General features: G+C 51.4%; 1 protein-coding gene across 5 annotated transcripts in view; it reads right to left on the reverse strand.

Moving 5' to 3' along the window:
• The window catches only part of HERC2 (HECT and RLD domain containing E3 ubiquitin protein ligase 2), a 1,676,463-nt gene that overhangs the window by 1,325,969 nt on the left and 334,846 nt on the right, over window positions 1-15,648 (reverse strand). For all 5 annotated transcript variants that reach the window (XM_086934186.1, XM_086934185.1, XM_086934187.1 and 2 more), the window contains exons 21-22: window positions 14,073-14,257; window positions 13,561-13,716 (exon numbers count right to left, since the gene is read on the reverse strand). In XM_086934186.1, coding sequence (XP_086790312.1) covers window positions 13,561-13,716; window positions 14,073-14,257 — 341 coding nt within the window. The remainder of the gene's footprint in view (window positions 1-13,560; window positions 13,717-14,072; window positions 14,258-15,648) is intronic.

The following is a 15,648-nucleotide window of genomic DNA, read 5'->3' on the forward strand; positions in this document are numbered from 1 at the left end:
CGCAGACGGCGGGCGCAGAGCGGCAGACAACGCCTACCGACGCGCAGGGGTACTGTTGACGAAAACTTTCTGGATCCAGCCTGACGCCTGGGTATAGTCTAAGGTAAGGAATCTAACACTAACCTGTTTCTTTCAGATTTTCCCTGCCATTGCTGCCCCCGCGGCCCCTCCCCACCCAGCACGACCAGTGCAACCAGCCCAATCCAGCTCCTCTCCCCGCTCCCGCCTCCCAGTTGTCCAGCTCTCCCCAACTCCTACTTAATGGCGGCCACTGCGTGGCTGCACCGCCGGGGCACCAAAGGCAAGCCCGTCTGCGCACGTCCGCGACCCAACTGCGACCAGCGCCAGGAACCCTATGTCTCTGCACCGCCAACGCTACAACCCAGTGGCACTCCACGCTCTCAACCCAAGCCGCAACAACAACTGCAAGCTAGCATCACCAGCCGACACCCATGGACCCTTCAGCGGTCACCGCTGCCGGCACACATGCAGCATCGCCAAGACCACTGACCCAGCGCAATCCGCCCGAAAGAACGCAACTGAACCGAAGACTCTACAATGCATCCTCCTCAACGTCCGATCCTTCCACAAACACACCACCGAAATCTGGGACCTCCTCGACAGCACTACCCCGGACGTAGCATTCTTTACCGAAACCTGGACCAACACCACCTCGGGACTGGACATCGCCAACGCCATTCCCCAAGGATACACGATCTCCAGGAAGGACCGCCCCACCCGCCCTGGAGGAGTAATCTCCATTGTCCACAAATTCACCCTCCGCCTGAGCACACTCCCCGACGAGCCCACAGACCTGATGGAACACCTTCACTTCAAGATACTGGCCAACCCTACCTCCACCCTCTGTTGAACCCTCATCTACCGACCCCCTGGTCCCCGCTGACTTTTCGCCAACTACATCACGGACATAATCTCCCCACATGCCATCGCGTCCACCAACTACACCCTACTGGGAGACCTCAACTTCCACCTCGACAACCAACTGGACCCCAGCACCACATCCCTCCTGGACAAACTCCACAACATTTAACTGTGCCAGATCATGAACGAACCCTCGCACTCAGCAGGACACACCCTAGACCCCCACTTCACAACAGGAAACTCAATCACCTTCAGCCACACCACCGAACTCCCATGGACTGACGATTGATGCGACCACTTCACCTTCAGAACACCCACCCTCCACAGACACCAGCACCTGCTTCCACGAAGAAACTGGACCCGAATCACAGACTATCACCTAAGCTCATCACTCAGCAACTCCACCCCAACCATCCCAGAAAACGACTACGCCAACACCGCAGCACGAACCCTGCACAGATGGATCTCCGACAGCGCCAACACCATAGCCCCCCTCAAGAAAAACAACAACACCCACGTCAAGAAAGCTAGATGGTTCACCACTAAACTTTGAGAGTCCAGACGCACTTGCCGCCGCCTTGAAAAGGCCTGGAGGAACACCAAATCTACAGAAGCCCACAACAACTTCAGAGCCGCCTCCAACGCCCACCACCAACTCATCAGAAAAAACGAGGAAAAAAGCAATTGGAAGACAGAATCTTCACTCATGCACACAACAGCAAAGAACAATTCAGCATCAAGGAGTTCGCCCAACCCACCAGCGAGTCCACCGACATCCCTCCCTCACAAGACCTCTGTGACAAACTCAGCACCTTTTTCCACCACAAAATCAAGAGCATCTACGACAACTTCAACGAAGACAACAAACACACTGAACCTTCACCAACCACCCCTGACACTCGGAAGCCAGCGATCGACAACTGGACAGCCATCACCACTGAAGACACACTGAAGACGATAAAGTCAATCCACTCCGGGGCCCCCACGGACCACTGCCCCCACCACATTTTCAACAGAGCCGCCAAAACGAATGCACCCATGCTCTGCCACACCATCAACCGCTGCTCCCTGGCAACCGCCTCGTTTCCCGACGAGTGGAAACAGGCTGAGATCAACCCCCTCTTGGAGAAACCCTCGGCAGAACCCACCGACCTCCAAAACTACCCATCTCCCTACTCCCGTTCCCAGCGAAGGTAATTGAGAAAACCATCAACAGACAACTCGGCACATTCATCGAAGAGCACAACATCCTCGACTCCTCCCAATTTGGCTTCAGAAAAATCCACAGTACGGTAACCACCCTCCTTGCCGCAACAGACGACATCTCTACCTTACTGGATAAAGGAGAAACAGCAGCCACCATCCTCCTCGTTCTCTCAGGCATTCAACAGTCTCTCACCGCACTAGAATACGCAGGGATCCAAGACAAGGCCTTCGACTGGATACGCTCCTCCTTCTCCGGCAGAACGCAGCGGGTCAGACTCCCCCCTTTCCTCTCAGACCCTACACCTGGATGTATGACGTTACAACGCATACTTTTACCACGCATGCCTTTACAACGCGGTATTTACAACAAAAACCTTTACAACGCAGGGTGCTTTGGGGTGCTGGATAGTGCTTAGTTTAATGTACTATTCCAACTCCAGTCCCCGTGGGCACTAGGGAAGGTGTTGGATAGTAAATTAAACTTTATTCCAATCCTAGAGCGCCCCACAGCGCAATACGTGTAATGGTTTTCGTTGTAAATACTGCGTTGTAAAGGCACTGCGTTGTAAAAGTTGCGTCGTAAAGGAGGTTTCCCCCTTCACCTACCACCTACGGAGTACCCTAGGAGACGACACCCAACTCATCCTCTCTCTATCCAACGAACTCAACATCGCCAGACACAACTTTCGAGAAGGCATGGAAGCCGTCGCCAAATGGATGAAAAACAGCTGCCTACAACTAAACACAAACAAAACAGAAGTACTCATCATGGGCCCAAACACAGACGTCTGGAACGACACCTGGTGGCACCCAGCCCTCGGAAGCCCGCCCACCCCCACGTACCACGCACGCAACGTGGGAATCATCCTGGACTCAGAGCTCAAAATGGACCACCAGATCAACTCAGTCTCGTCCTCCTGTTTCCAAACCCTCTGCCTCCTATGCAAGACCTGTGAGAAGTTGGCCTGATATATGATGCTCACTAGTTCTAGTGATCACCTTGTATCGGTCCAAACAACCTTTATGGTGATTGGTTGTAAAGTCAACCTTATAGACCAGCTATCCTAATGGTAGCATGGATAAAGCAGTCTTAGGCTAAACTCTTTTGGCATGTGAAGCCAGCTGTTTAACCACATATAACCCCTTGAATACCAAGTGAAAGGACACTACACAGGTTGTTATGAAAATAAACAATATATTTATTACTAACAAAAACCTCTGAACTCTTTATGAGATCAGAGGGCTAAGCACATGACAAGACTCTTAAGAAAAATAAAATAAGTCGCACAAATTACAATGGTGCCCTAGGGGCACACAAACCATATACTAAGTAAATGGTATAAGTGGAACGATAGGAGACATGAAGTTGCCCAGAGGCTGTAGGATCGCTGGGACTACACTACCCTAACCTTAGGCAAGGAGCAGGAGGCCCACGGGACGCGTGTGCAGAGTGTGAACTCACACGCGAGATGCGGTACAAAGTCAATGGGCACGAACAAGTTACAAAATAGGTGAGTATGGACAGGTCCGACTGGTTACGACTAAAACTACAGGATGCCTGGACACTAGGAGAGTCAATCTACCTATGAGCACCGAAATGCTCTCGTTACCTCACCCACGGGCTGCGGGTGCATAGGTGTGAAAGTGTGTCGGGTTTCCGCGTTGAAGTCAATGGAGCCTTGAAGAAAGATGCTGCAGGCGACCAGGAGGAAGATGTCCGGAGTGATCCTAGGGTGGATCGAGGAAGATGGAGACCTGAAAGCAGAGGGGACAATGTTCACAGTCACTAGCCAGTGACTGGAGTGGAACCAGGAAGGAACAAGATGCTGTTGTCGCGATCAGGTGAAGAGTGGACGCTTGACTCTGCAGCCACGTGGACCAGGAGGAGTCTTCGACGTATGTGACGTCAGCGAGGTCACATAAGTCCCACCCCGGCGAGCCTACGGCAGTTTTCTTCGGAGAACTTTTCCGCGCCACAATGCAGAGCCATCAGACAAAACTGTGTGAGCATGAGAACAGTGCGAAAGAGCAGAACATTTTGAAAAAGGCATGGTGACAAACAACAACATAAGGACAATGTCAACACTGCAGTACCCAGGCAGGGAAAAGAAGAAAAAACAGAGCACATCACTGTGCCGCCACCCTGCCAGTATGTAGACAGCCCCCCCCTGGAGACAAGGAACTTATGTAAAATGCCCTGACAACATGTAGAAGGACTACAACCCCAACCAAGAACGACAAAGGGGAACTAGTCCAAGACAAACAAGGAACCACAAACCTCCAAGGCAACCCCATCAAAGGGTGTGACAAACCCCCCCAAAGGAACAAAGGGCAAAGGCACAGCCAGATGACCCCAACCTAGAGGATAGCAGAGGACCAGAACCCTTAGTAACAACAGGCGGAAGGGAAGGGAGAGAAGAGATTGAAGGCGAGCCCCAATCCTGGAGCTACCAGAGCAGAATGGCACAGGAGTACCTATAAACCCATCCTTCAAAGTGCCAAAGAGGAGGAAAGGAACAAAAAACAAGACAAATCATCCCACCAAAGAGAGCGAAGAATGCACTCACAGAAGACACAGCTACTCCCTGGGAGGCGTGTCCATTAGACCAAGCCAAAGGTCCTCCCAGAATGGGGAGGAAGGGTGGGCCGTGAAGGAAATCTGCGGCTAGAATTGTCTCTACCAGAAACATCGTTACCGAACGTAACTCGTACATCAGACAGACTACTAGCCGCAGATCCCTTAAAGTAGAATAGATACCCTAGCCATACCCACGTGAAGGAGGGTCTGCGAGAGGACCCCACCAGCCTGGACATAACAGAGGATCCCACAGGGGACAGTCCAGTGGACAGGGCGAGGAGCCCTGACGCCCCAGGCAAGGGGAACCCTTACAAGCAGAACACCACTGACCCCAAGAGGGATGTGGGAAGAAGGAAAGAAGAAAGAAGAGGAAGTGCGTTCAGTTCATACTCAGCAAAGGAAACAAGGGCAAGGCAAGAGGAGGCCGAAGCACCCCACGCCCATACAAGGCAACAGAACCTCCATCCAAGGCCAAGGCAAGGAAGAGGAAGAAGATCAACCTAGAGACTCAAAGGAGACGAGGGAAAAAGAAGGCAGCCCACCCCCCACCGGGAACATACCCCCTGAAGAGGGCAGCTGAGCCCACCACAGACAGAAGGCAATAGGCCTTGCAGAACGGCGCAGACAGCAAGAAAGCAGGCAGAAGCGGAAAGAGTAGCCCGGGGCACCCAGGAAAACCGGGCGGCCTACGCCTGAAAGAGGGAGGAACACAAAATCCATCCCAGCCCCCAGGACAGAGAACAGGAAGGCGAAGAAGGGCCTGGACACACCTCAGGGAGGAGTCCGCAAATACGACTCAAAAAGAAGTAGAACCAGAGCCACTACGCCAGACCGCAGACAGAAGGTCAGACCAGGCGAATAGCTTAGCGACCCCGGAGAAGGACACCCCGGGGCGCCACCAAAGGTATTTCAAACCAACAATAAGGGAATTGCACCTGCAACGTACGTAAACGCAATGGAGAGCAGAGGTCCAAAGGCAACCACAACTCCCAAGCACAGAACAAGCTATACAACAGATACCACTACCCCACATATGGTATGTTAAGTCCCAAGACATGGGAACCCTCTTAGGAAGAAACTTCCGCAGCAGCGGACAACAGAAAGATCCACGGGGAAAAAAAACCCGCAGAATGCTTGTCAAGCAGCCAAAGAGAAAAAACAGAAGGCTTAATCTCAGGGCCAACCTGGTGTAGATAACCCAAAGTAAAAAAACACAGTCAAGAAGGGCCGGCAAGCAGCAAACAGAACCACAGTCCCAACAAGAGGACTTGAATGCACATGAAGCAACCAGATCACACAACTGGGGCGACCCGCCCCAACGAGAGAACAGCTCCCAAAAACCGGATCAACTCAAAGGTCACTGAGGGGGAGAAGAACGAGGAGGAAGAGGAGGAGGAGGCCGAAGCCCCGCCAAGAACCTCTGGATGGCCGAGTCTGCTGGGGCGTGGAAAAAAGAGTGCCATCAAAAGGAAGATCTACCAGCCATTCCCGAACATTTTCTGGGAACATACTGGCCCGATGCCAAGTATGGCAGCAAAGGGCAACTGAAGAGGCCGTGGCACGACCAAGCACCTCCGAGATGTCCAGAGCGGAGCGAAGAATAAACGCGGCCAGATCCCGGCCACCTAACGCATGGTGCCGCAAATCAACACCAGCACCCTCCTGAGAAGCTGCAGATCCAAGGGACTCCGCCGAGTCCCACAAGCAAGAGGTGGCCCTAGCCAACAAAGTGTTAAGGGCCCGCAGAGCCGCACTGGTCGAAGCGAACATATTGTGCCCCCAAGAGTCCAGCCAGGGGCCTCCTGTGATGGTGGAGACAACAGTGACGGCAGAAAGGGAAAGGCAGTCCGCAAAAGGGGGCCACTGGCAGAGGGGGCGAGGGAGAGACACACCGGGTCACGCAGTGCGGGAAGGTGCCATCGCGCAAGAGGTGTTGGGGCACCGGATACCCCATGGCGGAGCTCCCCCAAGCCCCAAATCAGAGAAGAATGGAGCGAACCCTCAAAGGGGAGCAGCAGCTCCCTCCCTCCAGAGCCCTGGTGGAGAACTTCCAGAAGATGATCCACAGGGAAATGGGCAGCCGGATCACCCATGCGCAAAATTCCCACATCCGTGGAAACCGCGCGAGCGAAGGCCACACCCGCCTCCGTAGGGGCCCGCGGTGGGGAAAGCAGCTCCTCTGTGGGCGAAGGCTGCAAGCTAAGGCGGCCATCCCCTAAGCCAATCGGAGTGGGAAAGGGCCAGGTCCAGAAAGAAGGAAGAGTTGCTGAGGAGTGGGGAACCTGTAATTTCTCAGTCGAAAACTGCGGACTTGGCAACGGCGAGGTGCCTTCCTTTGATGACATCAGGGAAAAAGCGAGGATGACACCAGCAGGCGCCCAACCTCCGGGGAAGAGGGAGCGTCCGAAGAAGAGTCCACGATCTGACGCCTGTCCGGTGCCATAGAGTCAAAAACCTGAGGCAGGATGTCGTCATCACCCAGCGCCAATGGAGACATCGGACAGACCTCCGCCACACCACACTGTGCAGGAGACCGGGGCTGGGCCGGAGCCGAGGCGGCTAAGGGACAGCGCCGACTCGACCTCCCGCGAGCCTGCGTGGAGAGACGAGAGGGACCCGGGGAGTGACAAGGAGTCCCCCGCCAGCCTCGACCCATGATAGGACGAGGGGGGTCCGCCGACCAGCAGCTGCCTGCGCCGTTACCTTGGCCTCAGACAAAATCGCCGCCTGTCCATAGAGCCGATCCAAGCCCCGGCGACCTCCCGCGACACCACAGAGACTGGAGTTTGCGGCGAAGCAGAGGTGCCGTGGTCCAAAGAAGGGACCCCCGTAGGGCCGCACCCCAACGGCACCACATCCTCCTAGCCTGGATCCAAGCCAGTCGGCGCCAGGGCCGGTGATGCCACGGAGGGCCCCGTACAACGCAAAGGATCCGCCGACATCTCAGGAGGGGAAGGAGGAGGAGAAGCCAGCGGGCCTGCAAAGCAGCAGCATTTATCTCTATCTGGGCTCTCGACGCCCCCTCACGGGGAAACGGTGGATAGTGGGACAATACGCAGGGCCGCATCACCCGCGGAGAGCACACGCCCCCAACAGATCGGAAACCAGCTCTCAGGGACAAACTGCGACAATCTTGCAGCTTAGGAGAGGAAGGATGACGATGAGGACGACGACGAAGATGGCTTCGAAAACCTTCCGCAGAAGCTGATAGAGGTGATGAAGCAGATCCGAACATGCGAGCCGGGAGAAGTTTCATCCGGCGCTCCCGCCGCGACTTCGGCTTCAACTGCTGGCACGCCTCGCAATCAGTGGAGTCGTGATGTTCCCCAAGCACCACTTGCAAATGAGGTGAGGGTCCGTCGCCGACATCAGGCGTCCAGAAGACGAGCACATCTTAAAGCCTGAAGGCATCCGCACACTGTTCCCACAAACACACGCAAAAGCGAAAGGGCAAGGCCTAAACATGTCCAGAGCACGAACCGGATCCGCGTTGCAAGCGGAATAGGAAAAAAAACTGACGTAAGTGCGCCAGGGTGGGACTTATATGACATCGTTGATGTCACGTACGCGGATAAAGCCTTGGGCAGAGTCGCGTGATTCCAATCCCCCGGCGCGCAGGGATGCCGTGGCAAAAAAAAAAATCCGGATCCAGTCTCACGCCTGGGGATAATTCTACGTTAAGGAATCTGTGGGTGATAGTCTCTATCAGATTGAGTAGTCTACAAAGTCAATCCAGGATTGGTATTGGGTTTTGTGAGCCCCCCTGAATCAAATTCTATAATACTTAATTGTGAGTCCAAATCCCTCAATCAGAGTTCTCTTCATGAGGTCATAAGACCCAGCATCAGCTGTCACCAGAAAACAGTTCCCAGAGGAGTGCCCCCTGCCGAGCGCCCCCTTCCCCCAGTGACTTCTTCACTTTTCTCATTTCACAAACCCTTGCAGGATGTGAACCATTTTGTGATATCATCACTCTTTATATTTAGGGACAATCTCTTTGGGGATTTTAGGATCATAAGATTGCTTGTTATCCCTATTAAGTAAATTGCTGTCACCATTGATGGGTGCTAAGCCCATCTCAGCTCTCTCTTTTTCTAGAGCAAGCGACCTGGTCTCTATATCCAGTCTTTTGGTTAGCTTTACTAAAAGGCTGTCTCCTCATTGAGGCGGTCATCAATGTCCTCAGTGGTACCTGATCCACCTGTGTGAGATCTAGGTACTGAGAGGTTGAGAGAGTCAAGAGTACTTGGACCCCTTTCTACCTAGGAAGTGGAGAGGGTTGATCTACCAGGTCATCCTCTTCCACTCCTTACTCATCTGACTGGTCTTCACCATTTTCAGATAGGTGTTCCTTAGCATACCCAGCCAACAGCTCCTGGAGCTTTTGTTTGGTGGGATGGGACCCCATGGTTATGTTTTTAATTTTGCATAGGGACCTTACCCCCTTGAAAGACAAGTGAAGGCAAGGGCTGAGGTCAAGCTCCTCAACCATTTCCTCAGGGTTCTTGTTTTGAGACATTGTTAAAAAATCTTCTAATCCCTCTACACCCAAGCTACAGTGACTTATTTATTTTTCTAAAATTCCAAAGGGACTTAACCAAGGCGCTAACAAGACTTTTAATAGTTTTGCAAAAAATGCCAGGTTGAAAAATCTGAATTCTACAGAGAATTTAAGGGTTCTGTTGTGTGATCAGGTGGTAACCAAGTAGTCCAACAAATGCAAAGTTGCACACCCCACCGCTGATCCACCAATGTAGGAAGCTGGCTCTGTATATACTATACCAAAGTGAGGTATAGTTTACACAGAGTCCAGGGGAACCCCAAAAGTAGGCAGAGGTAAAGTTATATAGAACCTTACTCTCTATTTGTGGTAGTGTGATCGAGCAGTAAGGCAGTATCAGACAGTGTTAAGCATTTGTTGTACACACCCAGTCAGCAAATAAATTCACACACTCAAAGACTGAACTTTAGACCAATTGTTTTTGCATAAAAATAATATTTTAGTTATTTTATTTTTGAGAACCAAGCAAGCCTGGCACAGGTAAGCAGTAAGTACTTTACAGTAGTAATGCACTTGAAATACAGTTTGAATGATAATTGTATATGCACTTTGATTTGATTCACAGTATAGATGCAGAGAAAGGCAATACTTAGTAAATGCAGTACATAGACTTGAATAGGCTTTTCAGTAAAATTGCAAGTAAGTAATTTTTGAGATTACTAGGCTTACACAAAGTAGTATACCTAGATACAACTCTGAAGCATTTCCTGAAAACAAGAAAGTAACATTGTTTTTGTTAGATTATGCAATTTTAAAGAACGGATTTAGTTTCCCAAACTCCACAATTTGAACTCTTCACAGAAAAACACTCAAAGTTATCCTATGGAGGAAAATAGTGATATAGGTTTTGAGTTAAGCATTTTGTAGTGGGAGCGGAGGTTTTGGGGGGATAGACTCAGGGGACCCCAGGGTTAAGGATGCACTCTTATTACACCCTCAGCGGCACTAGGGCACCCGGGTGCAGAGTGCTGAGGCCCAATGTTATACAATGGGGAATAGGGGGCCTCCGGTTGATGGCTGCTGGAAAGCAGGCCACTGGGTTGTCGGAGCAAAGCTCCTGGACTTTAGCTCACAGCAAATGGGGAAAAAAGTAGCACCGAAGGTGCACCCTCAGCAGCACTAGGGTGGCCAGATGCAGGGTGCCGTGTCAACGTCAGGCGCCCTGTTTTCAATAAAGAACCTTCAGTTTGCAAAAGCACTGCAGGCTGGGGGACGAAGGTCTTCTGGGTGCGACCACCACTTCGAGAGGTAAGTTGGCTGTTAGGCACCGTCGGTTTGGGCACACAAGTCCATGGGTTGGTGGGTGCAGGGGTGCCTTTTGGGCTCGGATCTTCTTACCAGCTCCTGGTCTCGGTTAGGGGGTCCTTCAGGATTTAGACTGCAGGCGTCGGCTTGAGGCAGGTCAGGGGTCACCTGATCTCGGGTCAGGATCACCGGGGTGACCTCCTCGTGGTGTTTCCACTCAAGCTCGACCCGGGTTTGGCAGGTGCAGAGTGGGCTGGATTTGCGGTTTCCGGCTGCTGACAGAGGTTGCAGTTGAACAAAACCGGTGTTCCCGGGAGAAGCAGTCTTTGGAAGTGAAGGCAGGCAGGCAGGTCCTCTGGGGTTTTCGAGGTTGCTGGCAGTAGGACACACCGGGATTCTGCAGGAGCAGGATAGAGAGGGGAGACAGGCCTGTAGGGCTGGGGCCAAGTCAGTGGGCTTCTTCCTCTTGTTAGCTGGCTGCACGGCTGTTCGGTCCTTCTTTTCTTCTTGCCATTTCTGGATCTGAGGAAGCAAGGTTGAGGGTGCCCACTAAATACTACATTCAGGGGCGTTTCAGGTAGGTAAGGGGCAGGGACAAATGGGTCCCTTCCCTGGGGTGGGTACAGACCCTATTGTGCCACCCTCCAGTGGGAGGGGGGCAGGAGCCAGTCCCTGGTTGGCTAGGTCCCCCCCATCCTCAAGATGGCGGGGACTCAAGTTGTGCTTCACCTAGCTTCCCCTACCTGAGGGGTGGAGTTGACAGAGGTGGGCATACCTCGTTCTTTCCCCTCACTTGTTTTCCCTGCCGGTTCTCCCACCCAAAGTGGGGGGTAGAACCAGTGGGGACCAGTTGCTGAAAGCAGCAAATGGTCTGGAGGGGCTCACAAAGGCGGCATGCCTTTGAAGCGTCCCCTTCGTGAACCCTGCCCATCCTGGAGGAGGAGTTTTGGCACCTCGTCCCAGGATGTGCATTGTTTCAGGCCCCCGAGAGCAGCAGGCTCTCGACCCAGGGGTCCAGCAACATGTCCGCTGGTGGCTAAGCAGCCACTCAGTCGAGTCACTAGAAGTTGGTCACATTTCAGGGGGCATCTCTAAGGTGCCCTCTGTTGTGCATTTTACTTTAAATCCCACATTAGCATCAGTGTGGGTTTAATGTGCTTAGAAGTTTGTTACCAAACTTCTCAATTTTTAGTGAAGCCATTATGGTGCTGTGGAGGTTGTAATGACAAACTCCCAGCACCATATACTCTTAATGGCAGCACTGCACTTACAATGCCAAAGAATGGACTTGGGCACTGTAGGGGTAAGGGCTCATGCACCTGTACCTTCACCACTAGTATAGTGCAACCTGCCAGAGGGGTGACTGATCTATGCCAGGGCATTGGTTTGCGGGCATGGCACACAGAGATGTGTGTCATGTCGACTCTCCACTTTGTTCTGCACCAAGACACACAGCCTGCAAAGGCAGTCTGTGTGTGTCAGTGTACAGGACCTCTAAGGGTGGCACAATAAGTGCTGCAGCCCTTAGAGGCCTTGTCTGGTCACAGTGCCCTGGGTACCTGTGGTATCATTAGCAGGAGCCGAGGGCACAGTCAGTCAAAGAACATCAGCATTTCAGCAAAAAGTGGGGGCATACCATGCAAGAAAGAGGGCACTTTCTCACACTGCCCCAATCTCCATGTGGCACCAACCTTTACTATACTTCAGAGGCCCGCCAGAATCTAGGAGTCGGGCAGTTAAAGTCTTACGAGTCCTCAAGGCCGGACAAGATTGAGCACGCTTGTCTGTGCTCTCGTCCAGCTGGAGCACTCATCACACTATGGCCTTCTTGCTGCTTGTTAAGTATTGCTTTCAGCAGCAGGTCTCTGGCAGCTTCAGGTGACTACTGCAGACCCCCACTAGTGACATAGAGCCCCACCGCACTCACTTCAGCCCTACTGCAGGGGCTGAGGAGAAGTCTGTGCAGGGCTGCCTTCATTCACTCTTGGTCCTGCCAGTTATTTGGTTTTCTCTGAGATGGGTAGAGATGGGGCCAGAGCTATTTCCTTATTTTGTGTGATCACTCAGGGAATCCGCACCTCCCAGAGCAGTTAGCTGGTGTCATGAAGTGGATTTCAATCCTCCATCAGCCCTGGTGACAAGGAGCGAGCATGCTTTCTAGTATCGCAGGCTGGAGCTGCGGGGACTGCCTCCGTCCAAGTTGCAATCTTGGCTTCTCCAATTATTGTCAAAATTTCTAAGCCGGAGTTTAAAAAAATGCACAAGAATGTAGAGTACATCTACATTGGAAATGTGGAGTGGAGTGGTGTGGCTCACTGGTTAGAGGCGGCAGACCCGGAAGTAGGAGTCGGCCCGGGACCAGGGATCAATTCCCTACGCGGCAGGGTCGTGGACCAGGGTCAGCAGACTCGATCATTCTCGCCTCGGTGCCTACTCTGACCAGGGATCCTACTCGGCAACTCTGGGCATTAGCTTGCCTACTCTCCACAATGGCCCCATCAACGCCGGGGTTGTCTGGCTCCACCTTGGGGACTCCCAGTAGGGACCATCCCACAGGGAAATCCAGGACGGGTTCCCCAGTGGTATACCGCGCCAGGATACTTCAGTAGTAGTTGTGCGCGTTACAAAACAGCCTATAACTTAACATAACATAACAAATGGTTAGGAAGCAAATCTTGCCTAACTTTATAGTGTTCACTGCTGCTCTTCTTAATTCTGGAATTAACACATCCCTCCTGGGCTTTGCATACCATAAGTGGAACATCTGTTCTCTGCCAATTTAGATAAAAAAGAATCTACTGACAGAACTCTGGAATACAACCCAGTGGTCATTAATTTATGTTATTGCTTTAACATTTATTTCACAATACATGTAGCAGATGAGAACTATCAAATAAGAGCATACTTTGTTTTAAAGGCTTATATTGGCCTATATCACAAACATATCTAGAAAGGTTAATGGCTTCATATGCAAATAATTTGCATTAAATTGTTTACTGTAATGTACTGTTTAATAGTTCAAAGCTAACATTAAACAAATTAACTATCAATTTTGATACAGCAATGCTAAATGAACAGAATAGGTTACCAGTTAAGTCTCCTTCCACAACACGAGATACTTCTGCAAAGTGTCTTTGACTGGAGGAAGCAATGCTGGTTGCCACAGGTAGAATGTCTCCAATGTGTGTGCACAAAAGAGCGGTGTATTTCTTCAGTAAGGAGCCAACACCCAGAAGTTCAGGACCTACATATACAGTGAAAAAAAACATGCAATCAAGTCTTGATGTAGTACAACTTCAGACAAGGACTAGAATTTCCAAGAAGTTCACTTTAAGGACGAAATCAATTAGCCTTTCCAAGCCACAGCATAAATAGCCTGGCCCAAATCTTAGGAGCCTTACTGATGCTCAGAAGAAATGATCCTGAATCCTGATGCATTTTACCTAACCAGAGTGCCTCGTAAATGATTCTGACAAATAGACAATCTTTAGACCATTAATTGTTGCAACACAGTTAACAAATTATATACATGGTCAGCACAGAAATACAGACATATTGTTGGTTTGAATATGTATAAGCCAATGTTTAACAAAAACTTACTGTACGAGGTAGAAAGTTGACTGACTCCATCGCCCGGGTAAAGTTTGCTGATAAGCAAACGCTGAAATCGCAGCAGCAAGTCCAAAGAGGCGGATCGTTCTTTACTGTAATGATCATGGTCCAGGCAGGAAGAGATTCGACGGGCTACATCTTTCAGCTTGGCTATAGTCTGAGAGGCAATATTTCTGGTTGGGAATGAAAAAAAAAATGAATCAGTAAAAAGGTAGCAAGCTTTGTGAGAAAACGAAAATGTTAGCTTTTTGGTATATTCTACAACAGAAATACATCTGTTCCACTGTTAGCACTGACAAAATAATCTTCATCAAATGCATATAGCTCGTAAATGGATATCATGCAATACAAGCAAAATATATGGAAACTAAATGGAAATATTTGATTTCTTCATACCTAAAATTCATTATGTTTAACAGTAGGGACGGAGGGTAGAGGGGTCGCAGGATCATTATAACTGTGAAACATGCTTGCAAAGCACCTCAACATCTCGCATTATGAAAATTTTATGGAATTATTAAAGACCCATCATTTTACAAAGTGTAATTAACAACATTTCTCAAGCATCCTTTCCCTGGTGAGTTTATATTGCATGGCACAATTCTCTTAAAACCTGTTTATACTTTTGAGGAGAATCTCACCCGGTTCGGATTTAGAGTTCCTGCCTTTGACTTTCCTGATTACAACGACCTGCTGACCTGTGACTGTGCCTGGTGCCGGTGGACTGTGGAAGCGCGGCACTGTTCGTTGGAAGCGCTCTGAAAGGCGCTACTCTTCGCCGGACCCGCTCCGCGGGTCCCGCTTCACAGCTGGTCACTGCTATCACCTTTTCCTGGGCTGTAGGCAAATCAGGGCTGCGAGCGTAGGCACTGCTGGACTCCAACTCCCAAGAGTCCCAGCAGCCTCAATCACCTATCCTACCTGGTGACGCTCTCCCTGGAGGCCACGCCCCCTGCTGCTGTTTGGAGAAAAGGCCCCGGATCTGCCTAACCTGCGGATTTCTCATCCTTTAGACTTGCTGACCTGTGACTGTGCCTGGTGCCGGTGGACTGTGGAAGCGCGGCACTGTTCGTTGGAAGCACTCTGAAAGGCGCTACTCTTCGCCGGACCCGCTCCGCGGGTCCCGCTTCACAGCTGGTCACTGCTATCACCTTTTCCTGGGCTGTAGGCAAATCAGGGCTGCGAGCGTAGGCACTGCTGGACTCCAACTCCCAAGAGTCCCAGCAGCCTCAATCTCCTATCCCACCTGGTGACGCTCTCCCTGGAGGCCACGCCCCCTGCTGCTGTTTGGAGAAAAGGCCCCGGATCTGCCTAACCTGCGGATTTCTCATCCTTTAGACCTGCTGACCTGTGACTGTGCCTGGTGCCGGTGGACTGTGGAAGCGCGGCACTGTTCGTTGGAAGCGCTCTGAAAGGCGCTACTCTTCGCCGGACCCGCTACGCGGGTCCCGCTTCACAGCTGGTCACTGCTATCACCTTTTCCTGGGCTGTAGGCAAATCAGGGCTGCGAGCGTAGGCACTGCTGGACTCCAACTCCCAAGAGTCCCAGCAGCCTCAATCACCT

Source organism: Lissotriton vulgaris, chromosome 8 (genome assembly GCF_964263255.1).
Source record: "Lissotriton vulgaris chromosome 8, aLisVul1.2, whole genome shotgun sequence".
Taxonomy (NCBI): Eukaryota; Metazoa; Chordata; class Amphibia; order Caudata; family Salamandridae; genus Lissotriton; species Lissotriton vulgaris.